At 39.1% G+C, this 27,717-nt stretch overlaps 4 protein-coding genes across 8 annotated transcripts; 2 read left to right on the top strand and 2 right to left on the bottom strand.

The window, feature by feature from the left end:
• Nucleotides 1–910: 910 nt before the first annotated feature.
• On the bottom strand, nucleotides 911–5,023 carry LOC103965180 (thioredoxin-like protein HCF164, chloroplastic). Of its 4 annotated transcripts, none has more exons than XM_048589815.1 (6): nucleotides 4,814–5,023; nucleotides 4,114–4,332; nucleotides 3,594–3,697; nucleotides 3,085–3,424; nucleotides 2,611–2,697; nucleotides 911–1,235 (listed from the first exon to the last, which is right to left on the bottom strand). In XM_048589815.1, the coding sequence occupies exons 1-4, from the start codon at nucleotides 4,982–4,984 to the stop codon at nucleotides 3,142–3,144; spliced, it is 777 nt and encodes a 258-aa protein (XP_048445772.1). In that variant the 5' UTR covers nucleotides 4,985–5,023; the 3' UTR covers nucleotides 911–1,235; nucleotides 2,611–2,697; nucleotides 3,085–3,141. The 4 variants fall into 4 exon arrangements, with proteins under 4 accessions (XP_048445772.1, XP_009376471.1, XP_009376470.1 ...); XM_009378196.3 differs by having other exon boundaries at nucleotides 2,611–2,663; XM_009378195.3 differs by lacking the exon at nucleotides 911–1,235 and having other exon boundaries at nucleotides 2,448–2,697.
• An 826-nt stretch (nucleotides 5,024–5,849) lies between these two features.
• LOC103933931 lies at nucleotides 5,850–6,654 on the bottom strand. The gene has a single exon (XM_009343633.3). It carries the CDS (start codon nucleotides 6,591–6,593, stop codon nucleotides 6,099–6,101), a length of 495 nt encoding a protein of 164 aa, XP_009341908.2. The 5' UTR covers nucleotides 6,594–6,654; the 3' UTR covers nucleotides 5,850–6,098.
• Nucleotides 6,655–6,779: 125 nt separating this feature from the next.
• Nucleotides 6,780–10,276, top strand: LOC103965182 (protein HGV2). The gene is made up of 6 exons (XM_009378198.3): nucleotides 6,780–7,132; nucleotides 7,772–8,016; nucleotides 8,811–9,014; nucleotides 9,154–9,244; nucleotides 9,392–9,665; nucleotides 9,755–10,276. The coding sequence occupies exons 1-6, from the start codon at nucleotides 6,846–6,848 to the stop codon at nucleotides 10,085–10,087; spliced, it is 1,434 nt and encodes a 477-aa protein (XP_009376473.1). The 5' UTR covers nucleotides 6,780–6,845; the 3' UTR covers nucleotides 10,088–10,276.
• Nucleotides 10,277–22,176: 11,900 nt separating this feature from the next.
• On the top strand, nucleotides 22,177–25,518 carry LOC103965178 (BTB/POZ domain-containing protein At5g66560). Of its 2 annotated transcripts, XM_009378192.3 has the most exons (4): nucleotides 22,177–22,912; nucleotides 23,035–23,104; nucleotides 23,202–24,518; nucleotides 24,648–25,518. In XM_009378192.3, exons 1-4 carry the CDS (start codon nucleotides 22,848–22,850, stop codon nucleotides 25,221–25,223), a joined length of 2,028 nt encoding a protein of 675 aa, XP_009376467.1. In that variant the 5' UTR covers nucleotides 22,177–22,847; the 3' UTR covers nucleotides 25,224–25,518. The 2 variants fall into 2 exon arrangements, with proteins under 2 accessions (XP_009376467.1, XP_048445753.1); XM_048589796.1 differs by lacking the exon at nucleotides 23,035–23,104.
• Nucleotides 25,519–27,717: the final 2,199 nt, after the last annotated feature.

Below are 27,717 nucleotides of genomic sequence, written 5' to 3'. Positions count from 1 at the left end.
CTACTCGATTGAGCCCGCTCTACAATGTAATTTCATGATTCAGTCCGTTCATATTTAGGTTATCAATACTAGATCATCCTTGCAAAATTTCATTCGAATTAAAATCATTTAATCATTTAATTATTATTGTATACATTTCATTGTTTGTTGACAACTGTATTTTCGTCTATTTGTCACGTCACAATTAGATAACTAAGTGGCTTCCGATTTTAGTGAATTTTGCAAGGAGATCTTTCAATATTAACCTAAAAAATTATTAGTTTAGATTATAAAAAATATTTTTAGTAAGTCCAAATGAGTGATTAATTTCGTGTTAAAATACCAACTGATTAGCCCTTTTGGCATGCCAAAGCGCTTTTAAATGCAATGAAATACAACTTGCATAGTTATTTTTTGGTTATATTAGGGTTTAAGTCAATTTTACAGTTGAATACAACTTTTTTTGCTAAATATGGGGGTTCCACTTATAATCCTAGAGTTATATCCAAAGTCGGATATGAATTTGATTATATATAGTACCAAAGTCATATATAACTCCCAACTTTTTTCGTTATATTGGAGAGTGAATGAGTCAAATTTAAAAAGCCTTTTAATGATAGATACGTTCGCAAAAATATATAGGTGGGGTGGTGACCATCCCATGCCAGAAGTGTCGTCCCTCTCGAGCTAACCTCAAGGACTAATGAGTAGTGTTGCACTTATCATCTATTTATACCATCTCTTTAATGGACGTAGGATCTACCAATACATGTGAGTCCCATCTTTATTATAGAAACTATACAAATGGTGGTACCAATAGATAGTAATAATAACATTTTTGAAGGATAAATGCGTACGTGCATGTATTCTTGAGATAATTATTGGTTGTTAATGTAGACTAAACCTAATTAAAGTAGAAGGAGAAACCTTAAAAAGGGCTCATCACAAGTTATTTATTGATCGTCTACAAAGTTGAGACAAAGTAATAAGCCCTAATAGTAATACAAGTCTCCATCTCTAAAAGTTGATGATGAAGAGATGGATTAGCTAGGGATGGCATTTTGCGTTACATTCTTGGAAAGTATCCCAACACATAGTGAAAAAAGCGCAACAAAAACATATTTTTGTACCCGATCCCGTGCCCGAGCTACATGTTTCTTGTGAACAAAACGTTAAATTCTCACCATCACCTTTCACTCTTAAATTCTCCACGACAATATTCTTCTTGTTGCTACTAATCCCAACGCCTTCATCGCCTGTTTAATTAAAACATAATATGTAAATTAAAAAAGATCGAAGAAGAAAGTGTAATTTTCTTTGACAAGCCTATATAGAGATGCATATAATGATTTCCGCACATTTACTTTTTATATGTGGCACCGTTCAGAATGAGTAAATCAAGGAACAAAAATAAAACAGAAATGTGCTGAAAGAAAAAGAGGGTGCGGGGAAGTCGTTTTACATTGGGCAAGAGCCAAGAGAGCTATGAAGACCATACAAAACAAAACCAACTGCAGTTTGATTGCCATTGATGTACTTGAAAGAGAGTCGGGATACAATTTGGTGGTGATGCAAGGTCAAAATATTGCAGGGTTTTTATAACAACAAAATGTTAGCCTCGATTTATTGTTAAAGATCCATGCTAATATACCTAGAATCCAAGAGCTCTAAATAAAAAGTAGTAATGTAACTAAAGAGATTTTAAACGTATTAATTGTGCATCCATTCCATGTAATGCAAACTCTATCTCCCACAAGTAATAGTTTAACCACTTTCCAATTTAATGGAATTAGATTTCGTATACATTTGTTGCATCACATCCATTTACTTTTAGAAAAGTATAATAAATAACTTTCATTTGACATTCTTCCGCCATTCAACTGGAGTCCCAGAAATTTTCAAATGTGAGATTGTCACTCGAGCTATTTTTATTCAAGTTTAACATTTCCCCCTTGACATTTATTCTTGGATATGTTAAAAAATCTACTCCTGAACTGGTTGAGAGTGAATCCCACATCTGAGAAAGGAGGAACTTTGCATGTGCGTGCTCAAGCCAACTAGGCAACTACCTAGCCCCCATGTCAATAGGGGTTTAAGGGTTTTTTAGAACTCAAGATTCCATTGTTAACCTGCAACTTGATTAGACTACATCCACAAGACCTTCCTATTCAAAAAGCTTCACCCAACTAAACGCCAGCACTTAAAGGTCGTTTCAAACCATTGAAACTTGCTTGCATTTGATTAAGGGTTCTCCAACTCAGTTGTGATCCACAATACTCAATCATACATTCATGGTAGATACCATTGATTTCTTAATCATCTAAACGATGGTTTAGTCGTCAACATATATAAAATAATTGTGGTTCATCATCATGATCTTAATTGTTATCAAAACCATCATCATGATCTTAATTGTTATCAAAACCATCAATTTCTATTAATTGTGTTTTATGGGGTGTCCAATATGGTAGAGGAAACTCGACTAAGAATTTATTCAAGTAAGGTATATATTATGAAAGATGTCTTAGCAAAGTATTAAATTTGCAATACAAGGATTCCCTTCCTCTACGGGGCTCTACAATTGAAGCGCAATTCGAAAACTGAGTCGCAAGGGTAAGCCAAGTAACTCACAAGAGGCATATGAACAGGACTGGCAGCAACTAGTATCATTTGCGATGTTTAACCTGCAGGTCAAATAGTATCGAGATTCCGTCTCCCCTGAAATACAAAGGCAAAACAAGCTAGAGTAGTGATACCGTATAAAGCTCTAAAAGCAATACATGCGGTTGCCAACAGCCTATCTAACCTTCTTCCAACACTCTGCTGGAGGTCGAATAAAATTACTTCTATCAAGTTGGTTATAACTCAGATTCGTTTGTTAAGAGCAATTTCATCAGATTACATATCTGGTGCAAGCCAATCAGATATTATGGGGTTCGTTAACATGGTTCCAAGAGCGGTATACTAATGAATGATGATATAACGGCTACGGTTCTCCAATTCAAAAAACTTCAGCTAACTAATCAATGCCACGAATAAAATGGTTTCTAACTTGTAACTTGATTGTAATAAAAAAAATTCGCAGCATTAGTGGACACTGATTACCTTTATATGTAATTCCTTTAACAACCTGATGGGTTCTTCTCCAAAATTACTGAGCACCTATCCGTGACTTCTTGGATCAGGAACTTGGTGAACCTTTCTGGCTTCAGCACTTGAAAACTGCCCCACTACACGAGCATGAGGTATGGAGGCTTCTCCACGGGCAAGAGCATCCACATTCTCAAGCAGATACTTTTCTGGAAGCCTGCCTACTACGTTCCCCTCTTCATTTCCGGCTTTATCTAGGAATGCAAAGTGTGGAATACCCTCAACACCAAACTCATCAAGCTCTTGTTCCCACTTCGTGTTGTCAACATTCAGCATAACAAAATTTACACGATCCCTGCGTACAAGAATCAGTGGATAATGAAGAATCTACTATTATTTCTCCGATATAGAGATTCACAAGTATTTCAGAAAAATAAATAACCAAAAATGGCACACACTATATTTAAGCGTTAATACAGAGATGCAATTATAAGCAATAACAAGTTATAACTTGAAGATCATACTTGTACTGCTGCTCAACTTTATAGACATCTGGAGCTAATTCCTTGCACACTTCACACCAATCAGCATAGAACTCGACAACAGTAGGCTTCCCATTCGAAAGAGCCTAATCAACCATAAATAACAGAAGATCGTAAGAAAAATAGAAAATAACAGCACAAATTTCACATTGAAGATTATGTCTAGATTCATTGACACACATATACACGCTGGAAAACACAAATTAGCTAACTGAAGACACGGGGATTAACAAACCAAGATGTGTCCTATATGTGACTCGTAAACTTCAGAAAATAAAAGGCAACAAATTACTACACTGTCCAAGTTCCAGGACATATATGATCTATTGAGGAATAATGTTTGAACCTCACCACTGAAATGATTTAAACTTAATGTCTAAGCTATTGTTTGAGGATATATGCTTGTCTAGGTTCTCAATCATGCTCATCACAACCACCTACCGACCCATCCACAACACCTCATGCTGGGCAAAGTAAAAACGGTATAACTAATAGGACGAACCTCTTCATAAGGTAATGCAGCAAGAGATAGGTCCTTCAAAGAAACACCAAAATCTAGTCTTCCTGATAAGAAAAGCGCGACCGCTGCAAGAGTGGAAACCACCGCTACTTGCCTGTTGGTATTCTTGTTTGGAAATTCTGGAGGGCCAGAGCTCGTAGAGGAAGTCGTAGCTTGACTACTGCCATCACTGACAGAGCCTGGCTCAGCAACCGACTTCTCCTGAATTAGAATAGTTGATGAACATAACACCAATCACATAGTAAATTCAACTCGAAAAACTATTCGAACAAGAAATTGAGCCAACGACGGTTCAGATACGCAACCATTAACCAAACAAGATACACGCAGCATAGTTTAGGGAAGTTTTTACTAAAAACACAGAAGCTTGTCAAATTATTAATAGTGGAAATGCTGCATATATTTACCAGATTATCAAACTTCCAATCCCATAGAGCAAAAATCAAGATAATAAACTACTTTCAAATTACCCAAATCCTAAATTTCATATCAATGTGAAAATCATGGAAATTCCATAATCCTAAAATGCAAACTTTCTCCATCAAAACAATAACTTTGTACTCCACGGTTGAAACCCAGTAAGGATAAATTGGGAAATATGCAAATTATTGAAAGGGAGCTCTTCAAATAGTGATTTATGCCAAAAAGATGGGAGATTTTAGAGGGACAGATAAAAGCGTACCGTTGAGGAGGGGTCAGGTGGATTGGGGGTTTGCTGGCAAGAAACGTTCGGAAATCGACGGTGGTGGTTTGGGAAGTGGGGAGTAGGCTTAACGTAGTGGTGAAGTCGAGGAGTTTGGAAACATGGCCGGAATCTATGGAGGCTAACCGGGTTTGAAGCCACGTGACCCATTTGTAATTTGCAGATAATCCTCCTGCGACTGCCCTTTCGAGTTTAATACTGTTCTAAACAGTAGGCCGAAAACTGACTTCTTTTGTGGATGAGAGAAAGGGCTGGGACTTCTTCAAGTCATTTCTCACTTTTCACTCTCCAAGCCTCCAAAGCGCGGTAAGTAAATTTAAGATCTTATGATTGTAAATATTTTCACCGGTATTAGAGCATGTGTCGATAAATACATTAATTTTGTATATTTAAATAGCAGCATTTTTTATTTTTATCAACTCAACTTTATTTATTTTATTTTTTTTGACGAATCTACGAAGACTTGTTTAGTTTAATAGTTTAATTGTCACAAGTGGAAGAGCCTAATTAATCAAGAAAAACTTGTCAATGAACGAATCATGTTTGCTTTCTCTTCTTCGACATTTCTTCTACATCCCTCACTCCCTCGCGGCTCACATCATGTCTTTTTTAATTTCACCAAATTTTACCTCAAATCGTCCTTCTTAAATTTTGATCTTTTTTACCTCTTAATTTGTGCCTAAACTTAAAGATCAAGTTTAGCATTGACCCTCCCTCGTCCAAAATACTTCTTTCAATAAGTGAACCAAATACTAACCACATCAATGCTATTTCAATCAAAATATTAATCATGATTTATGCATGATTAGTTTTTTGTTAGCGTGAAAAGAGTTGGATTTTAGCACGATCTTCAACTGAGTATAAGATTGTCAGTTTTTAATGACTTTTTTTTTAATAAACGATATATATTTTTTTTTTTGAATTAACAATACTATCCACACTAAGAAGTGATGAAGTGAGGTAAACCTCACAATAGGCTAGCAATAATGTGGTTCAAATTTATATTTGGCAAAAATGAAACTTAAAACCTCTTATTTACAAGTGAAAAAGAATATTACTAAGTTGCTAATTACGAAATTTACCATCATCATGTAATTACATGCATGATTAGCAATAATTCTCGTTAATTAGCTCATAATTAAATACTTGAAGTTTACAACTTACAGCACAATCCCAATAATCCAAATTTCACAAAGAAAAAAAAAAACAAAAAAACAACATAACCAACACAATCGAAATCGAGTTTTCACTTCTCGATTCCTAACTAACTATCCGGCCCCAAAATCCCATTCACAATCGAAGTCGCCACCAAAACCCCCACAACCTCCGCTCCCGCTACCGCTCCAGCCTGTGCCAAACCCCCGAAGCTCAACGCCGCTTCCACCCCTTCCTCCGCCGTTTCAATCCCTCGCTCCACCGATTCTATCCCCTTCTCCGCCGATTCTAGCCCCTTCTCCGCCGATTCCAGCCCCTTCTCCACCGTCTCGAACCCTTCCTTCACTATCACCTCCGCTTCCTTCTCCGCCTCTTTCACCTTCCTCCTCAGCCCAAACAGCCCAATGTCCTCCGCCTTCGCTTCCTTGGCAGCCGCAGCTGCCAGCGCCGCAGTCCACGTCAGCGACAGCGCCAACTGTCTCCGCCCGGGTAATGTGAGCCCACGAGGCGGCGCAGGCTTGGAACCGTGCGCCGGGGAGGAGGTGGAGGTGCGGTGCGCATTTCTTACTTGGTGGAGAGCTAGTACTGATGCTCTCGCTGCCATTTCTTCTCTCAGAAAATTTTGCGAATTTTGACACCACACGCAAACTAACTAATCCTCTAGCATTTTTATTTATTTATATTTAAAATTTTAAAGACGAATATGCCCTTGGATTTGTGTACCACAGCTGTACTCAACAAAACGCCGCGTTTCGATGTTGATAAAGACAAAATTTCCCTCTACAAAATTTTCGGTTTATTTTTTCTAATCGAGCGCTCTCCATTTTTGCGCCAAGAAAGAGAGGGTTTTTGAGCGATGGTCGAAGAAGCATCGGCGTCGGCCACGGCGAGCGAAACCCTAACCCAAAACACAGCCTTGGAGTCTCAGAGGTCCAACGAGGCCACCATCACGGAGGTAGCTCGGGGAGGCACCGAGTCCACTTGCAACAACGAAAGCGCGAAAGCTTCAGCTGTCAGCTCCAATGACGATCGCGAAAAGTCGCTCGAGTTTGCCGACGAGCTGATGGAGAAGGGGTCCAAGGCGGTCAAGGACTCTGATTTCAGCGAGGCCACCGAGTGCTTCAGCCGTGCCTTGGAAATCAGGTTAGGGTTTTTTATTTTCCTGATTGTTCTTGCTTGCCTTACTTCACATTCTGTTTGTTTGCTTATAAATTGAGTTTTTGGGCTCTCTGATGCTTTAAATTTTGTTGTTTTTCTTAATATTTCGTGGATTTTGCTTCTCTAGACATAAACCCTAATTGTTGTCTGTAGGTCAGTTTACCGTCGGTTAAGGTTTACACTATGAATTATGCTTTTTCAATTTTGATTTCTTTGTTAATCGAGCAAGCATGACGCCGGTATGCTCATTTTCATATTTCAAAATTTTTGTATTGTGCTGTTGAGCCCTGCTAATGCAACAATTTAGTTGCAGAATTGCGCATTTGATGGAGTCCAATTTCTTTGCCCTGTTACATCGTGTTGCATTTGTTTAACCATGGTTTCCAAAATTTACAAATTCGCAGGATGCGTTAATTATGGTATTAGACTCTGTTATATTGTATTGCATTTGTTTATCCATTGCATTTCTTCATATTCACTTTCTCATTTAATTTTTGCTATTATTTGTACTCTCATAGAATCTGCATTAGTTAATTTGCAGATGACCTGTGCGCTTTTCTTAGGTTCTTCTCTTTTTTAGGTATGCTAATTAGTAATTACTATTGATTATGTGAATAAATGCAGGGTTGCACATTTCGGAGAACTTGCTCCTCAGTGTGTCAATGCTTACTATAAATATGGATGTGCATTGCTTTACAAAGCTCAAGAGGACACCGATCCATTGGGTGCTGTACCCAAGAAGGAGGGTGAATCGCAGCAAGAATCTGCTAAGAATGTTGTAAATGGTAAATCTTCCACAGCTGCTGTTTCAAGTAATGCTGAACAGGATGCAAGTTTGAGTAATCAGGAGGGAGCAGATGCTGATGGTGGTATGTCATTTGTGATGGTTCTCGAGTATAATTGTCTAATAGAACATGTGAATTTCTGTTGGCAGTCAATCATGAACATCTGTGGAATGATAGAGCCGTGAATTCCAAACCCACTTAACTAGAAATAAAAGTCATTCAATCTAGCTCTTTGCTTTTTGCATAAATGTTGCACATGTATAAGGATATCTTCATCACATATAATGTAATGATATTGCAGTCATGTATTCCTGTAAAAATTGGCGTCGTTGATAGCTTTTGATGTGCATGAGACACTGTGTCTACCTCTCCTTGATGGTGCCATAGCTGCTCATACAGATTTACTCCACTATTACTCTTCGACCTCAAATCTATTGGAAAATCAAATGAGTCATGCCTTCTGTTTGGGAACATATCATGAGTCTCATATCCTATAAAAATTTCGAGATAATAAAATCGGCCAAGAGACACTGTTTTGCACAGTGATGAACTTGTAAAAGTCTAAACTTCTATCCTCTGTGTGTGTTTGTGCATGTCTTCTGGTTTAGATACTTGAGGAATCGTAGCATCATATCGTCAATGTTTTGGATTGTTGTTTAGTGTGTGCATTAAGCAACTCATTTGACAGTATATTCCATGTAAGATACGGAGAAATAGAGTCTAAATAGCTAAGAAGGATATAAAGGACATAAGATTAGGTATATACAGACCTGTCAGATGATACTTACTGTCCCAAAACGGATTTTTGAGAATAACTTATCATTATTTGTTATAATTACGTTATGAAGTTTAACAGTTCATTTTCTTTTCTGAGGCAGTTTCTGGTGGAAAAGACAAGGATGAAGATGATAATAGCGATGATGAAGACCTGGCTGAAGCAGATGCAGATGAAGATGAAACTGACCTTGATTTGGCATGGAAAATGCTTGATGTGGCAAGAGCTATTGTTGAAAAGCACCCGGCTGACACATTGGAGAAGGTCGACATATTATCGGCTTTGGCAGAAGTTGCACTGGAAAGAGGTCTGTTGTGTACTCAGTTTGGTTGAATTGAAATCTGTGTATAATTTTTGGTTGAAGAGGTTGTTGAACTTCACTATAATTTTTGGTTCATTTCTTCTGAAAACATCTTTATTTGGCTTTAAATTGTGTCTCCTTGTAGAGGACATTGAAACTTCTCTCAGTGACTACCAGAAAGCACTTTCCATTTTGGAGCAGTTGGTTGAGCCTGATAGTCGACGTATAGCTGAACTGTATCCTATTTGGGATTGACATATAGCCTTTTGAGTTCATAACTGTTACTAATAAGACATTCTTTTCTATATTTTTGTTTTATTTTATTCTGGTTTCCCCCTGTTCGCACTGGGTCAGGGACTCACAACCTTAACCGGAGAATTCAGAAATTTTCGGATATGTTTGTGTCTAGAGATTGGCTCGAAGCCTGAGGAAGCCATTCTGTATTGCCAGAAGGCTATATCAACCTGCAAGTCTCGTGTGCGGCGGCTCATGCTTGAATCAAGGAGTTTCACGGAATCCACAATGTCGTCGTCTGCTTCTGCATTGGAGCCAGGTGTCACCCTCTCCTCAAATATGACCAAATCTGATAATATTGTGACAGATGAACAGGCAGAGATTGAAACACTAACTGGACTCGCTGGAGATCTGGAAAAGAAGGTAGCTAATAATATTTCATCCCTTAATTTTAAAAATGGAAAACATTCACGTTTATGTTTTATCTGATTTTTGCATCATTGAGTTTGTAGCTTGAAGATCTGCAACAACTGGCGTCAAACCCAAAATCCATTCTCGCTGAGATTATGGGAATTGTGTCTGCCAAGGCAAAAGGCACTGAGAAAAGTGAATCTCCGTCAGTGATGAGCTCTTCAAGGTTGGGAACTGCTGACAACAATGGAGGTTTTGACTCCCCAACTGTTTCTACTGCTCATACGAATGGAGCTTCTGGAGTCACACATCTTGGTGTGGTAGGAAGAGGAGTCAAGCGAGTGTTGATGAACACAGGCTCGGGAGAATCAAGCGCATCGAAGAAACCTGCTTTGGATTCATCGGAAGACAAGGGTGAGGGAAATGCGTCATGAAGGTCATGGATTCCAGTATTATACGCGGAGTGATTCCTAGTTAAAATTCAAGCAGACTAGTAGTTTTAGTTGTATGTGATGTACCTTGCTATTTAATATTTAGAAATTGAGATCATGAACTCCTTGAAGGCCGTGGTTAGTGGGATATTTTCCATGCGATTAAAGATTAAAGTTGATGCTGGTTTGTAACGGATCATAATCTTGCCAGGTCCCTTTGCTTGGGGATTCATTTTCGAATTGCCATATGCTCAAGTGAAAAATTGTCCCAAGTCCAAGAAAATTGAATGCGAAATGAAACCCTAATAAATTTTTGTCTCTCTATTTTGAGCGCTTGCTCAGTCACTCTTAAATTTGATGTTAAAGGGGAAGAATGAATGTATGTGTTTTCGTGTTTTAATTTGTATCATTGATATTAAATTCAAAGGTAGATGACCGTGAATCCTTAAGTTACCACCGTGATCAACAAGATGAGACTATGAAACCCATATGATGATAACTCATCAACTTTTAATTTTCTCAAATGATTTTAAGTTTATGCTTACGTGTCGTATTTCGTTTCCATTTCCACCTCATTTTCAACATCGGGGTGGCCATTTAAGCCAGGGTTATCGCCACTCGACTGGACGGATCGGTTTGCCTCTGGTTTTCAATTTAGTCAAAATAAAAAAAAACTTGTGGACTGGAGCCAGATATATTGCTATGATTGACATTTCTTACGAACGCAGTAGAAGCTGATGAATATGAGACAAAGTTGTTCCTAGTTCCTACCATCTCAATGCTTCATGGGGTCCATTTCACATTTGAGGCACTATTGCCGTCCTCCATTGTCATCTAAAACACTAATGAGTCTTATGATATTACTGATTGGAATCGTTCAGTCATTTAAGTTCAACTGATATCAAATAAATAAACGAGAAACACAATATTATCACATTTGTTAATCAAATGATTAAACGATTTTCAATTTTGTTCATTCTTCGAAAACTAACGATTTTAATTATCATACAACGTTGCAAGATGATCAAAAATAAAAAATAAAACCATAGGAGAAGAAAAGCATTCGAAAACATGTGCCGAAATGATTCAAAATCCATTTGGTTGTTGCCAATAAAATATGTGAAATACTATGCGAAGAGTATAACAATAAGCTATAGCTTCAACACTAAGTAACGAGGGGCATTTGAGAGCATTGAGACAAATAAAGTCGATGATATCAAAGCGAAAGAGACCGCATATATACAACTGGAATTGGAAAAGATCCACCCGATCTCCACCGAAAGAAAGCAGAGAACTTGGAGTCAAAATCAAGGGTTGTTTGTTGTCGAAATCGAAAAAGGATGTGTTTCAGAGTGGAATGCAAGCAATGTGGGAAGACGTCGTGGGGAGGATGTGGGAAGCACTTGAAGGATCTGTACGATGGCATCGAGCAGGGAAAGCACTGCATGTGCCGCTCATGGCCTGGTGTTGTGGTACCAAACCAGCAGCAGGGTACGACAGCTACTCAGCAACAATCTCTGGCTTCTGCCTCAGGTATCTTTCTATATGTATATTATCCAACATCATTTCATGCTTTTTTTTCTTCATATGATATTGTGTAATACTGGTACTATATATATATATAGGCTTTTTAAGGGAAGGGGTCTCCATTTTTCAAAAAAAATGGGAACACCTTCTTGATCGTTAGATTTGGCTTTAATGAAATTATGTGATTGAGATTAAATCACAAACCACAGAATCACAACCACAGAATTTCATTAAAGCTAAATCTAAAGGTCAAGAGGATGTCCTCATTTTTTTTGAAAAATGGGGATCCCTTCCCTTAAAGGCTTCCTCTCTCTCTCTCTCTCTCTCTCTCTCTCTCTCTCTATATATATATATATATAGGGAAGTGTTATTGACACTTCAAATATCTCATTCTACACTCCTCACAAGTGTATTTTTCTTTCCAAATATAAAAAGTTTGGAGTGTAGCATGAGATTTTTGGAGTGCCAATAACAATTCCCTATATATATATAGATACATACATACATACATATAATATTTGGTATGTTTTGTATATTAGACCTTAAGCAGCATATTAATTAAACAAGACAGTGTTCTCTTGTTATAGTCTAGCAATTTAATACAATGACATAGTGTACGTGATTCTAAATCACAAGTTTCGACAATAATTAATCCAACTAATTGTTCAAATTTACAATCTAACACAATAGCATGTCATATACATTACTCGACAATTTGATAATATAACATGAATGTTATCGTTGTGCTACAATTGATTTGCCACCAACTCCATTGTTACTATACATAAATTTTTTCAATGTTACTTTGATATTCTCCTTGACTAAGGCTTCCTAGGACCATATGTTCGACAAAATGCCTCAAAGAGGTTAAGAGGTTAAGGCATGGTAAGGAGGCATAGGAAACTAGGCAAAGTGACACACGAGATTATTCTTTCCCCTCGTGAATAAAAATTTCTGTATCCGTCACACTTCGATATTCGTCAAGCAAATTATATCTTATACCATCCAACAATCTAATGTCTCTTTTGTTTGAATGGCTTAATGTCTATGTTTATTATAAATTAGGGTTTAGGGTTTAATCCATGGTAATTCCTATGTGCAGGTAAGTAAGTAGCTTGCAGGTGTCTCCTCCCTGCGGTAGCATAATAACAATAAAGATTTGGAATAATGGTGGCTAAAAAGCCGGTTTGGGATGAATATCATCGTGTTCATCTAGTGTTTTGCTTAATTTAAATTTGGAATAATGGTTGTGCAGGTTATGGTCAAGAGGCATTTCACCAACTACAACCTGCCTTTTTATTTTTCTCGTGTTTGGATTTGAATAATGTTAACAATAAGTAGAATTATATATTCCCTCTAATCTTGTGGCCGCTGCTCCTTAACGATTCAGCTTACCCTTTCATGGATTTTGATTAGCCTTAACAATTTCTTACACAATTCGTTAATCTGACATAAAATGATACGAAAATAACAGGTTTCAGATCAACCTGTTAACAAGTCGGGTCGTTATTGAGCCACCTATTAAGAATCCCTTAACAAGTCAGGTCATTATCGGATCACTCGTTAAAAACTCGATAAGATATCATTTGTTAGATCTATACATTAGGCATGATAATTTTTTGCATGATCTGTTAACCCGACACGACTCGCTAACTAATCGAGTCGTTATCGATCACATATTAAGAACCTATTAAGATAACGAGTTTAACAAAACACGACTTACTAAGACAACGAATATAACACTAAAAAAAAACACAAGCACAACAAACACAACATTTTTGCCAGGCTTAGTTTTGATGTCTTCCTTTCTTTGGATGGTTGGTTTCTCATGGTTTTTGTGCTCCCTTCGTTTAATCCCACTTGTAATTGTTTAATGAGCAATATTGATGTGAGAGAGAGAGAGAGAGAGAGAGAGAGATTTGAAATTATATGAAGATGACGAAGGATATTATGAATTTATAGTAGTGGGGCTTACTAATCTTCCCAAATCAACATTGTGACCCACATTAGACTTTTGAAAGATAGATTATGTCATGTAATCGAGTGTATATACTCATGATTATACATTACAAAAATTTTCCTACTTCCACGAATTTAATGTTTTATATGACCAATTTAAAAAATAAAAAAATAAAGAAAACAAACATAAAACCTTTGGATGCAGGGTAAACGCTTAAAACCACGTAAGCTCCAATCCATTTTCTTCATTTTTGGGTTTTTTTTTTTTTTTTTTATAGCTTGGCATCTTATTGTCTTTTCACTTAGAATGGATAGTGATTTGGTGTGTGCCCAAATGAACCTCCCAATCCTTCTTTTATGCATTTTATTTAGAAAACTTTAACGAAAAACTTCCAATAATGTTCACTTTAACGAAAAATCATATTTTTACACTAAAAATCAATTATGATATTTTTATTTTACTTTTTATATTGTCTTTATCGTTAAAATTCAAAGTTTGTTTTCAAACCATTTTTATTAATTTTCATTTTTATCTAATCATTAGTTACCAAACAACGTGAATACAAAGGGCTAATCAATCACAATTAGTCCACCCTTTGTATGATTGATTCATTTCTCTTTTCACTTAAAAATCATTAAAAAAGAAAAGCATCTAATTACTATTAAATCAAGAGAACTATTAAGAAGATTATCTCAAAAGTGAGATTTTTCATAGATTTTTTGCTACCTTATATTTTTGGCACAATTTTCATGCTAATATTATAAAATATTATGTCAAAAATATGAGGTGGCGGAAAGTACATAAAAAATCTCACGTTAAGAGAGTCTCCTTAATGTTTTTCTTAAGGGGTAATGCTAGGGAGACTAAATTTGTAAACTAAATTTTAAAAACTAAAAGACATGAAAGTTAATGATTGGTTTGTTATTTAAAAATTGATAAACATGCTCTATCATATTAATGACACATCATTTATCTTGTAAATTTATTCTCTTTAACCTTACATTTTTTTTCCTAAATCAATGACAAGATTGAGTCAGAAGGAAAGCGGAGAGGAAGGAAGAGTTTGTTTGTCTTCCCAGTAGCACTGGCCCCTATGGCTGACATCATCATCATCTCTCCATCCCTTCTAATCACAATAAAATAATTCAATATAATGACAAAAGATGAAGAAATCATGTTTAATTAAGTAGTTTGATTAACATTAAAAACAAAAGATTAGTACTTTTATAATATGATGTGACCAATTTCAAATTTGAACAGCGCTCAGTTTTGTCAATGGGTGCATGGAAACATTCAATGCTCGCTGCTTTCTCCGTCTGTTTCATTAATGTAAACCATAAATGCAAAGGGACCAAATAACGGTCCAACACTACTTCGAGTCGATATCTTGGTATAAATGCATGAGAGTTCCCGTTTTTTGGCCTTTCATGCATATTGTTCAAAAACTAAAGGAAGCTCCGTCACGTTCTTTCAAATTTTAATCATCAATAAACAAATAAAATATGCAATCAACTTGTAATTCAAGTAGGCAAGAGTGACAAGCATCGTTCCTTCGGTGTCATCCTCCAATTGGTTGGATTAAGATCAACATAGATGGTTCTTTTCTTGCTGCCTCAAACCTGGATGGTGTAGGTGCGGTATTTCGCGACAAAGTCGGTAGCTATGTTCGAGCTTTCGTTCGTCCAATATCCCCTGCTCTTAACCCCACCATGGTTGAACTATTAGCTGTCCGTGATGGTGTTTGTTGGGCTATGCAAAGGAATTTGCCACAAATTATTGTAGAAAGTGACTCTTTGCAGGTTGTTCAAGCTATTGGCAGCCTCAAGCAAGGTGCGTCTCACATGGACTTATTAGTGGAGGACATCCGAACTAGCTTGTGGGGATTTGAAGATTCACAGGTTTGTTATGTTCGTCGGTTTGCTAACGTCGCAGCACATTTTATGACTAAGTTGGCTCTTTCTTCTTTCTCTAATTTTTGTTGGTTTGAGGAGCCCCTGGATTTGATTGTGGGTGCCCTCTTTGATTTTGTATGATTTATTTGCTATCTCAATAAAACCACTACCGTTTCCATTAGAGCGGAAATATTTTTTCTCACCATCCTATTTATTATCTTTAAAGTAGTTTAAAATATGGGATATATGTAATAGATAAACATAACTCTTAAAATTTAAACTCATCTAACAGTGACAAACAGAGTGGTGAACATTACTACCACTTGAAAGAGGAGAGCAAAAACAAGAGCAATATCACTTGAAAAAGAAAAACTAATGAAAACATCTGCATGTTAATTGGAACCTAAATTTTAGGGTTTGTAATGTAAAAAAAAGGACTATTCATGTTGGTAAAGCTTCACTAGAGACCCAAATACTTTATATTTTTGGACAAAACAAAAATCCACGTACTAGAGTCATAATATTCTGGCTTTCACAAGCTCCGAAGTATGAACTAATGACATCCAAGATTACCTTACGAGGGGCGTCCGGCCAAATTACAAAGACGACTGTGGCTTTCTGTTAACTCATGCGGGCAGTTGAGAATTTGTATTGGTCTCACCAGAAGTAGTTTGTTCCTGACTCCCATGGATTTTCCCAACAATTTAAAAACTACTTACTCTAACGCTCTTGATTAAGAATTTAAGATGCGGATAAGTAACAATGACCCCTTATGTGTGAAGAGATTAAAGTACAGAGTTAAACTATATGCTTACATGTAATGCTATATTTTTTGCGTAAGAAGGAATTGTTCATTACATAAAATCATAGACAAAGTTTCGATTAAATAATAAGGTACTAATTAAAGAGTACAATTATCAAAATCAAAACATGCGAATCCAACCATTCAATGTAACAATACATTGTACTCATCAGTTCAGTGTAGAATTTTCGAGCAAGAAGTAGAAAGAGAGATGAAGGCGAAGAATCAGAGCTGCGGAAGACTTGGATCGAAGATCAAGCGTGAGCGTTCATGGCGATTGATACCATGTAAACTAATATAGACATAAATATAGAGAGAGAAAGTCGAGAGAATTTAGAGAGAGAGAAGTATAGAAACTGTAATCTTCAGTATATTTTCTTAACCTCCAAGCTAGTACATCTTTCTGTATTTATACATCTCAGCCTTCTTAACAAACTAACAACTTAACTAACTCTCTAATCTCCATACAAGTGTCAACATCCTAGCCTTTCATTATAATCCCTATCATCCCCCCACAAGCGCATGTTTGGAGGATACTAACATGAGATTGGTACAATGAAAGCGAAACAAAGGGGCACTGAGGCCTTTGGTTAAAACATCAGCAAACTGTTCTTTGGAGGATACAAACTGCACCAGTAGCTTGTGTTGGGCAACCCTCTCCCGCACAAAGTGCACATCAATTTCAATGTGTTTGGATCCGTTGATGTTGAACTGGGTTGAAAGACAAGGCAATAGCAGAAAGGTTGTCACAAAACAGCACAGGTGTCGCAGAAATGGGAATATGCAGGAAAGTAAGAATCTGTTGAATCCAGTCCAGTTCAGCTGCCGTGGTAGATAACGCACGATATTCCGCCTCAGTTGAGGATCGTGAAACTGTTTGTTGCTTCTTGGATGACCAGGAGATAGGGTTATTGCCTAAGAACACAGCCAGACCAGTTGTGGACCGGCGATCATTGGGATCCCCCGCCCAATCAGCATCGCTAAACGCATGTAAAGTCAAATCACCCTTAGAGTAGTTGATACCCAACTCCATTGTGCCTTTCAAATAGCGCAAAATCCTTTTGACAGTAGTGAAATGAGATACCATCGGATTCTGCATGAACTGGCAAACTTGGTGCACAGAAAAGGCAATATCCGGCCTGGTAAATGTAAGGTATTGAAGTGCGCCCACTACACTTCTATACATGGTAGGATTAGCATATGGTACCCCATCATCCGTGAGTAATCTGGTGTATGGAAGGCAGGGTGTATCACACGGCTTGGACTCAAGCATTTCTGTTTTAGCAAGCAAATCCTGCACATATTTCTGTTGTGACAGAAACAGACCGGTTGGGGTTTTAGAAATCTGAATGCCCAGAAAGAAGTGAAGGGGACCTAAGTCCTTGATATCAAATTCAGAAGTTAAATCCCGAATCACTTGTTGGATCTCAGGAAGATCACTGCCTGTGAGGATAATGTCATCAACATAGAGCAACAATATCACAGTATGGGCACCAACAGTCTTCACAAATAAGGAGGAATCAGAGTAAGTGTTATGAAATCCCAACCGAGGCAAGAAAGAAGTGAACCTTTCATTCCATGCCCTGGGTGCCTGCTTCAAGCCATAAAGAGATTTATGTAACTTGCAGACCAAAGACAGATTCTGAGGATCCTCAAATCCAGGTGGCTGTGCCATGTATACTTCTTCTTGCAGAATGCCATGAAGAAAGGCATTCTTGACATCGAGTTGATGGAGTGACCAATTGAAATGTGCAGCAAGAGCTAAAACAATCCTCACTGTGGTGGGTTTGACAACTGGGCTAAACGTTTCACTGTAATCAAGACCCGGTTCTTGACTAAAGCCTTTGGCAACTAATCGAGCTTTGTGCCTTGCTATGGACCCATCTGAATGCCTTTTGATTTTGAAGATCCATTTACAGCCCACTAAGTTTTTATTGGCTGGTAAAGAGACTAAACTCCATGTCCCTTGCTTATGTAGAGCACTGATCTCATCCTTCATTGCTGCAGATCACACTGAACTCTTAAGAGCAGATTTATATGAGGCCGGTTCACTTAGGGATAGATCAATATCATTAGAGGTCTCAAGAGTGGAAAGGAACACCTTCTTCTTTATAATACCACTCTTACTTCGAGTTTGCATCGGATGTAAGTTGAACTGCGGGATAGAGGAAACCATGTGTACAATATCTAGACTATGATCAGGAGCCACAGGGATGGGAGATGTGGCTGAAACGGCACCAGTAATGGATTGAGGTATCGAGGAAGACACAACAGATGGTGGACTGGGGGATGGTGCAGAGGGACTTGAAGGGCTGGAATTAATAAGTGGAGAAGGAGATGTGACTATATTTTGAGATGAAAAAAGACCATCAAATGAGGCAGAGGATTTGGTTTGTGTTTGTGCCAAAAGAGTTGTATAAGGAAATTCATACTCATTAAACATCACATGTCTAGACACAAAGAATTTATGTTGAGACACAAGATAACAAATGTACCCTTTGTATTTGGAAGCATAACCCAAGAAGACACACTTGGTAGTCTTGGCTTGAAGTTTAGTGGAGTTATATGGGCGTAATAAAGGATAACAAGCACACCCAAAAATTCTCAAGTGAGTAATGACTGGGACAGCACCATATAGGACTTCAAAGGGAGACTTGTTAGACAATATGGGAGTAGGCATCCTATTAATAAGATAGAGAGCTGTTTGACATGCAAAAGACCAAAACTAGGAGGGTATTTTGGCTGTTTGTAACAGTGTGACTGTGGTTTCAATGAGATGTCTATGCTTGCGTTCAGCCATGCCATTTTGTTCAGGGGTGTAAGGGCATGATTTCTGATGGGAAATGCCTTTTTGTAAAAGAAAGGATTGAAGAGATTTGCTAATGTATTCACCACCCCCATCACTTTGCAAAACTTTGATACTTGCAGAACATTGGGTGAGAACATAAGCATGAAACCCAACAAAAATGGCACAAAGATCAGATTTATTAACCAATGGGAAAATCCAGGAATACCTGGTACATTCATCAATGAAGACAACATAATACCTATACCCATCCACAGATTTACAAGGTGCAGGACCTTAAAGATCACTATGCACCACTTCAAATGGAATTACAGATTTATTGACACTGGAAGAAAAAGGTAGTTTGCAAAATTTTCCCTCTAAACAACTTTGACACATGACAGGACTAGAGTCTTTGGGAAAAACAATATTAGACTTATGCAACATGAGAGATACAACAGAATTGGATGGATGTCCTAATCGATTGTGCCAGACATTAGAGTTAACAAGCTGACCAATGAAAGCTTTAGAAGGGACAGAACTGTGAGAAGTTGCAGGACAGACAGTGGCAGGGGAAGAAATGGGATAGAGTCCATTACTGCACAGCCCTTTGTATAGAATCCTCCCTGTGGCCTTGTCCTGAATCCAAAAACAGAAGGCATCGAAAATAAGCCAACAGTTATTGTCCAAACATATCCTATGGACCGAAAGAAGATTCTGTGTTAATTTGGGAACATATAACACAGATTTCAAGTGGATAGGATAAGCAGAAGGTTTAAGAATAGTGCTACCAATGTGAGATACATGCAAACCTTCACCATTTGCAGTTTGGATGACTTCATTAGTAGGATAAGGAGATGCCAGTGATAAGTTGGAGAGATCAGCAGTCATATGATTCGTGGCGCCAGAATCAGTGATCCACATTTGGGAATTAGAGGTAGAAGCAGGTGAAGGAGTTGATTGTGAGACCATAGTATGATAAGCATGCAGGGGAGCCTGTGAGTGAGTCCTTTGTGACGGATAGGCAGCAACTGGAGAGTACTGATACCCTTGCTGTGAAGAGGACGCCATCGGGGAATAGGCAGGATGAGCAGCAGCACCAATATAGTTGGGACCCTTCTCATTATAAAAACAGAACCATGTAGTGTGATTGAATCGGCACAAATTTGACACCTTGACTTCTCAGGTGGAGCAGAAAGAATAGGCTGCTGTGTATTGGGAAATTGACCAAGAATACCAGGACTTGGAGTTTGAATGACATGTGTCTGAGTAGGCATATATTGTCGAGGTGAAAAAGTCCTGGTGTAGTGATTGAACCTGCCCTTGCCCTTGTTCTTATTAACAGTGAACGGCTTGAAACCACCAGGTACATAGCTTGGGTGAGAGGATCCTCTCGGAGGTGGAGTATTGGCAACCATGGCTGTCATAAATGGTGCATTGATAGTGGACTCGAGAATAGCTTCTTCAGCCAGTAATTGTGTCCGAAATTCCTTCAGAGAAATGACACTCTCACGTCCCCTTATCACAGTCCGAAAAGTATTGTACTCTGCGGGTAAACCATTGAGTGCAAGTATAGCAATGTCCTCATCCAGAAAATTAACCCCAGCAGCAGAAAGATAATCTCTGGCTTCCTTTATCTTCTGCAAATACTGAGTAATGGAATCAGAACCCTTCTTAATTGTTTGTAGATTCGATTTCATCTGAAAAATGCTAGTCTTCGAGACAGTGGAAAACTGCTCTTGTAATCGAATCCAGAGCTCTCGAGAACTGTTACTCCCAATCGCACAAGACATGGCTACAGGACTCAAGGATGCAGTAAGTAATTGCATCAAGGCTTTATCATGCATCATCCAAACCAAATACTCATCACTATCAGTGGAAGACAACAAATTATCACCAGAATCGCAAGATATTGCGCTAAATCGAGCAGGACAGGGATGAGATCCATCAACAAACCCTAGAATTCCATTACTTTCAAGTAGTAATTTCATTTGAAAGTGCCAATTCAGAAAATTCGAATCATCCAGTTTAACACTCACAGATGTGGAAATCGATGACACCAATGCAGTTATCGGAGATTGAAGAAGCTGTAATTGAGAGGCAGTTACCATTTTTACATTCGTGCAGGTCGAAGACTGCTGAATTTGGCAGAAATGTTGCTGAGACCAAACACCAAACACTTGGAGTGCACGAATTGAAGAAGACGAATCGCAACCAGTAGTACAGTTGCAGAACCCTAGGGATGAAGATAAACCCTAGATTGCAGAGTAAACACAAAGAATTCAACCAGAAATAACCAGCAAGAAGCAGAAAGAGAGATGAAGGCGAAGAATCAGAGCTGTGGAAGACTTGGATCGAAGATCAAGCGTGAGCGTTCATGGCGATTGATACCATGTAAACTAATATAGACAGAAATATAGAGAGAGAAAGTCGAGAGAATTTAGAGAGAGAGAAGTATAGAAACTGTAATCTTCAGTATATTTTCTTAACCTCCAAGCTAGTACATCTTTCTGTATTTATACATCTCAGCCTTCTTAACAAACTAACAACTTAACTAACTCTCTAATCTCCATACAAGTGTCAACATCCTAGCCTTTCATTATAATCCCTATCAGTTTGGACATCGTTTCAAGCCTCCCCAAGGAAATGAATCAAAGGAAAATTTGAAATAGGTCTAATTTTATAGACTACCTTTTAAAATAGATCCAATTTTTGGTGACTTTTGACTTTTGAAACAGGTCCAATTTTTAGTTACTTTGGACCCATGTCAAAAAACCTCATGAATCAAATACAATGGGGCATGCTATTGCTACATTGGATAATAATTATATTAAAGTGAGCCTAATACCAGATTACTAAATGATCAAAATTTAATTAAAATATATCATTCAATTCCATCATTTGCGCCAAAAAGTAAATACGACCCAGTTAGTTAGTTACAGTTGCCATGCAGTGCAATGTTGGGCTAATTTCTAAGCAGGCAGATTCTCTGCTCTCTTACTTTTCGTGCTCTTCTGTTTTATGTAATCACGTTTAAGTCATGTTAATATTTTATATTATTTTTTTATAAAAATAATAATAATATAAAATATTAACATGATTTAACTGTGACCACATAAATAAGAAACACGGAAAGGGAAAGGATATAGAATGTGCCTCCAATTTCTAATGTCTCATACACTGTTGGTGCTCTTTTTTAAATGTCTCAAAAATAAAAAGAGAGAATTTGCCTCAAAGACAACGAACCTTTTCCAGCACCACTCCCATCTCGCTGTCAGCTTTTGGAGGAGGAGGAGGAGGAGGTGAGAGAGAAAGGGAGAGATACGAGCTGAAATAGTGGGTGAGGAGAGAGAGAGAGGGAGAGAGTCAGCTGTGGCCTGTGAGTGAGAATCTTCTTCCGATTTGTGATGGGGTCTTTTGCAAAGTTGGATTGTGGGATCTCCTTTTTCGAAATTTGCTGAAGCTAGCTCTGTTTGTCCTCTCTCAGTTTTTTTGGATTCCATCTCTCTCTCTCTCTCTCTCCTGTCTCTATCATTGTCTCTGTACTCTCTCTCTCTCTCCCCTAATTGCTTTAGTGTTCCTCAGAGAATATCACACCAACCAAACAATTTCCACCCTTCCATTCCGTCAACCATCCTTTCATTCCTTCCTTCTCCCAGTCGCTCAACAGAACTCAAGTCAATCCCTTTCCCCCATTTGTCTCTTTCATGGATCTCGGTTTCTGATTCCCTAATCAAAAGGCTTTTCTTTCACTCAAGAGGCAGACTCCTATACAGGGGCATTACCAGGTGGAGATAATGGCTGCAGCAACGGCGGCGGCGGCGGCGGCAGCTGAGAAATCAAGCTCCAAGGGCCAAGCATGGTGAGTTCAATGTTCAAATTCAATTGAAAAAACCTCACCTTTTCGATTTTCCGCCGGATACCCACATCAAATCAATGCATCATTTCTTTAGAAAAACTCACTTCATAATCTCGTGTTTGCAGGTTCTGCACCACGGGATTGCCAAGCGACATTGTCGTCCAAGTCGACGACATGACCTTCCATCTCCATAAGGTCATTTCATCAAACACCTGGAGAGCACATTCCACATTTCTTCACCTTCCACCAAAAGTTTCAGCTAACAGTTTCCAATTTTTCTGATTTGTTACAGTTCCCTCTCATGTCGAAAAGTCGAAAGCTTCATAACCTAATCACAGAGCAAGAGACGAACCCATCAAAACCCCATCACCGAATGGACGACGACGACGACGAAATCGAACAAGTCCAGTGCCAAATATCCCTCTCTGACTTCCCCGGCGGCTCCGAGACCTTCGAGATCGCCGCCAAGTTCTGCTACGGAGTCAAGATCGACCTGAGCTCCTCCAACGTCGTGCCGTTGCGCTGCGCCGGGGAGTATTTGGATATGACGGAGGAGTACTCGGAGGACAACCTCATTTCCAAGACCGAGAGGTTTCTCTCTCAGTCGGCGTTGAAAAGCTTTAAGGAGTCGCTCAGAGCTCTCAAGTCCTGCGAGCGAGTCATGCCTCTGGCGGAGAATTTGGGGATTACGCAGAGGTGCATAGACTCCGTCGCCTCCCGCGCCACGTCTGCCGATCCCTCCCTGTTTGGCTGGCCAGTTAGCAACGGTGGACCCAATCGGAATGCAAATGCGGATGCGGTTTCGGCTTCTTCTGCTTCAAAACAGCAGGTTTTGTGGAATGCGATCGACGCCGGCGGCGGACGGAGAAGGAGTAAACACGCGGATTCCTGGCTTGAAGACTTGGTGGTTTTGAGCTTGCCACTCTTCAAGCGGTTAATTTCCGCCATGAAATCTGGAGATCTGAGCTTGGAGATGGTGGAGACGTGCTTGATGCAGTACGCTAAGAAGTACATTCCTGGAATTTCAAGAACGAATAGAAAGCCTTCGTCTTCTACCTCCGCCGCCGCCGCCACTACTGCCGCCGAATCATCGCGTTTAGCTTCGGAGAGTCAGCAGAGAGAGCTTTTGGAGACGATCATCTCCAATCTTCCATTGGAGAAGAGCTCCAGACCTTCGACGGCGACTCGATTCCTCTTCGGACTTTTGCGAACCGCCAACATACTTAACGCCTCCGAAGCCTGCAAGGCCGCCTTGGAGAAGAAGATTGCCTCGCAGCTCCACCAAGCCACCTTAGACGACCTCCTCTTCCCGAGCTACTCCTACCTGAACGAGACGCTCTACGACGTCGATTGCATCGAGAGAATCCTCGGTTACTTCTTGAACGGCTTGGATCAGGGAAATACCGCCAGCATCGAAGACGGTTCTGACGGCTCCGTCCGATCGCCGTCGCTGATGCTCGTCGGGAAATTGATGGATGAGTTCCTTTCCGAGATCGCCTCCGATGCGAATCTTAAACCGGATCGGTTATACAACCTCGCGATTTCTCTGCCTGATCAAGCTCGGCTCTTCGACGACGGCCTTTACAGAGCCGTCGATGTCTATCTCAAGGTCCGTATACTATCCGATACAAATTAGAATATCATTTCATAAATTAATCCTGTTTATTCATAATTAATTAGCATTTAAGCTTAAAACTATTTTAATTGCGGAATGTTAATCGATTTATGTTCTCTTCAGGCGCATCCATGGCTATCGGAACCTGAGCGCGAGAAGGTCTGCGGAATTCTGGACTGCCAGAAGCTGACGCTGGAGGCGTGCACGCATGCGGCGCAGAACGAGCGATTGCCGCTGCGAGCGGTGGTGCAGGTTCTGTTTTTCGAGCAGCTCCAGCTCCGCCACGCCATCGCCGGAACTCTTCTCGCCGCCGACGTCGTTCCACCGGAATCGTCCAGGCCATCGGTGCTGCGACACGAAAGGGATGACGAGGAGGAGGAGGAGGGCGACGCGGCGGAGGCACGCAGGGATGAAAGTGGAGGCACGCGGCAGGCGGCGGTGAGGCAGAATCAGGTGTTGCGATTGGACATGGATAGCATGAGGACGCGGGTGCGCCAGTTGGAGCGGGAATGCTCCAGCATGAAGAAAGTGATCGAGCAATTTGAGAAGCCGGGCCAACCCGGAAGAGACGAGTCGGGTCGGAAGGACTCGTTGATCCGGAGGTTCGGGTGCAAGTTCAAGACCCAGGTGTGCGATTCGCACGAACCGACGGTCGTTGATACGAGAAAAGGACGACGGCGACACCATCACCAACAGTAGACGCGACCGCACCAGATCACTATATTTCATTGCCACGTAGATAAATGAAAACGTGGATGGATTGGATTCGCTTATTTGGTACTGAGAACTCGACTTTTGAGACGACGTGCGTCTGAGACAATATGATATGTTGTTATATATATATATATATTACGGTGAAAGCAAAAGCTGAAAAGTGATTGTACAAATGGTGCAAATTCAAACTTTTGCAATTCTGGTTTTGCTTTTTTTTTTGTAAAAACAGTTTTTGGTATGACTTTTGGAAGCTGCAGATATGATACCGGTTTGTCTCTCATCTGGGTTTTTTGTTAAGTTGATTGGTATGACGACAGAGAGAGAGAGAGAGAGAGAGAGAGAGCATGCACATGATTTCTTGGATGTTCATGAATCATGATGATTAGTGTGAATAACTTGAGTTATGTCAAAGGAAACATTGAGAGATGGAAAGTTAAGTAGACTTTGAAGGTATGGGGACCATTTACTACTCAGTGATCATGAGCTCAAACTGTGGATTTTCAACCTTGAAAAAAAATAGAAAAAGGTGAAATGGGAGTTTTTATGATTATTAGATCTCGTTTGGCAGCTCGGATAGTACTGACTATTTTAGTCAGATGGGATAAATAGTTATCGAATAGTATTGACTAAATTAGTCGGACGTTTGGTGCAATATCGGACTAATAACCATATTATTTATACTGTGTTCTTGATAATGTGCTGGATTATAGAACTTGAAATTACAATTGATGATTAATGGAAACGCTGCTAAACATCACAGGTTAAAAAATCAACAAAATTAAAACTGTTAATTTAGTTTTTTTTCTCTCAATTATCAAACGCAAATTTCAATCCAACCCAACGAAACTCAATTGCGAGAGAATTGTTGAGGAAGTACACCAAGCCAGTGAGAACAGCAAACATAGATCGCAATTCCAGAAGTTCAGCTCCACTCCTAGGTCCCCTACTCGATTATAGTTGTCTAAATGTTGCAGAGGGAATTGGATTGGACAAATAGATAGGAATAAAGAAGTAAAATTTTAATATCATTCAAAGAAATTTGTAGGGGGTTGGATAGAGAAATTGGGGAAAACGAAGATGGGTTGGTTTTGGCAGGAGTAGGGAGGGGATGAGGAGAAGGAGAAGAAGACACAGGGCGCAATGTGAGACGGGAAGGAGAGAGCGGAGGAAGCGAAACTACCCAACTAATAAATACAGAGGATTTTGGGAGGATAATTTAGCAGGTGTACACTGTATAAAATGTGTGGGGCCAGTTTAATTAATCCGGGTACTATTTAGTACAAAATTGCACCAAACACCTTCATTCGTACTATTTATCCTATCCGGTGTGTTATACGGGCTGCCAAACGAGGCCTTAGGGTTTGGACTCTATAAAAAAAAACCTTAGGATTTTGCTAGAGTTAGTCGTGCACACTTGATAGCCTTAGTGGGTGATGTCTCATATCAACGGCTGAGAATTGCCTGCATTTGAGTTGGTGACTTAAACAAGTTATTATTGGGCCTTGGACTTGAAAGAAAAAAAACTAGGATTTTGTCATAATCAGTTGCATACAATTGCATCGGTTACTCTCGAATCAATGCTTGTAAATGCTTGCGCCTGAATGAGAGACTTAAACAAGGATACATACCCATTAGCCAAACAGTAGGTTGAGGCATATACCTACACAAATCTATTTCGTCTGCTACAATGCATATCCATTAGGCATTAGCAAACAGTGGTTCTTCGAATTCTACCTGGATAGCTTACATGTCACTTTAAAAAGTAATGCTACCTTGACAGAGAATATGACGAAAAACCGTTTGGTTTGATGTTTTCTTGGGCGGATGGGCCTGACCACTGATTAGTAACTTGGGCAATCACCCAACATGAGGAGTTATCTGGATGGGCTTGAGATTGTAATCAAAATCCAGGTGGATCTAGCCCAGCAAAATATATAAAAGTGAATTCTATTAGCCCAGCAAAATAACTCCTCATGTTGTTAGATGTTTGGAACACGAGATGGTACATATAAATGGAATGACACTTAATATATAAAAATTCTATTCGATATAATAACATGTGATGTATTATTCCGTGTTGTGGACATAATGAAAAATTTTCCTACTACTTCAATGGTTCAATAATAGCCTCCGAAATAAAAGCCTATGACAGGAAGCCACGTGGATCCCAACCGGATCCAACAGTCAAAACTAGGGCTGGAAAAAAATCCCAAAAATCCCAAACCAAACCGAAAAAATTCCGATCCCAAACCAAAAAAATCCCAAACCAAAATTCCCGAAATTTTTGGTATGTCATCCCGAACCAAACCGAAATTTTCGGTATGGGATTCGGTATTGCATCTCCATTTTTTCGGTATTCCCATACCGAATTGAAATAAATATTATATATATATATATATATATATTATTTTTTCATTATAAGAGAATTATTTCAACCGTTCATTTGTTTTTAGGTTAGATCACCATTTCAATTTTGACT

Source organism: the organism of the source record quoted next, unplaced genomic scaffold, assembly GCF_019419815.1.
Source record: "Pyrus x bretschneideri cultivar Hongxiangsu unplaced genomic scaffold, Pyrus_bretschneideri_v1 Contig1, whole genome shotgun sequence".
NCBI lineage: Eukaryota > Viridiplantae > Streptophyta > Magnoliopsida > Rosales > Rosaceae > Pyrus > Pyrus x bretschneideri.
Note: the sequence above shows the minus strand (reverse complement) of the source record. Positions and strands in the feature narration are given on the sequence as shown.

Coding starts and splice junctions, on each gene's coding strand:
- LOC103965180 (XM_048589815.1), bottom strand. CDS start 4,984: ATGGGTCACGTGGCTTCAAACCCGGTTAGCCTCCATAGATTCCGGCCA. Junction 3,698..4,113: donor CTGCATTACCTTATGAAGAG/GTTCGTCCTATT, acceptor ATGGTTGATTAG/GCTCTTTCGAATGGGAAGCC. Junction 3,425..3,593: donor AAAGTTGAGCAGCAGTACAA/GTATGATCTTCA, acceptor TCTTGTACGCAG/GGATCGTGTAAATTTTGTTA.
- LOC103933931 (XM_009343633.3), bottom strand. CDS start 6,593: ATGGCAGCGAGAGCATCAGTACTAGCTCTCCACCAAGTAAGAAATGCG.
- LOC103965182 (XM_009378198.3), top strand. CDS start 6,846: ATGGTCGAAGAAGCATCGGCGTCGGCCACGGCGAGCGAAACCCTAACC. Junction 7,133..7,771: donor AGCCGTGCCTTGGAAATCAG/GTTAGGGTTTTT, acceptor GAATAAATGCAG/GGTTGCACATTTCGGAGAAC. Junction 9,015..9,153: donor AGAAGTTGCACTGGAAAGAG/GTCTGTTGTGTA, acceptor GTCTCCTTGTAG/AGGACATTGAAACTTCTCTC.
- LOC103965178 (XM_009378192.3), top strand. CDS start 22,848: ATGGCTGCAGCAACGGCGGCGGCGGCGGCGGCAGCTGAGAAATCAAGC. Junction 22,913..23,034: donor AGCTCCAAGGGCCAAGCATG/GTGAGTTCAATG, acceptor TCGTGTTTGCAG/GTTCTGCACCACGGGATTGC. Junction 23,105..23,201: donor TGACCTTCCATCTCCATAAG/GTCATTTCATCA, acceptor GATTTGTTACAG/TTCCCTCTCATGTCGAAAAG.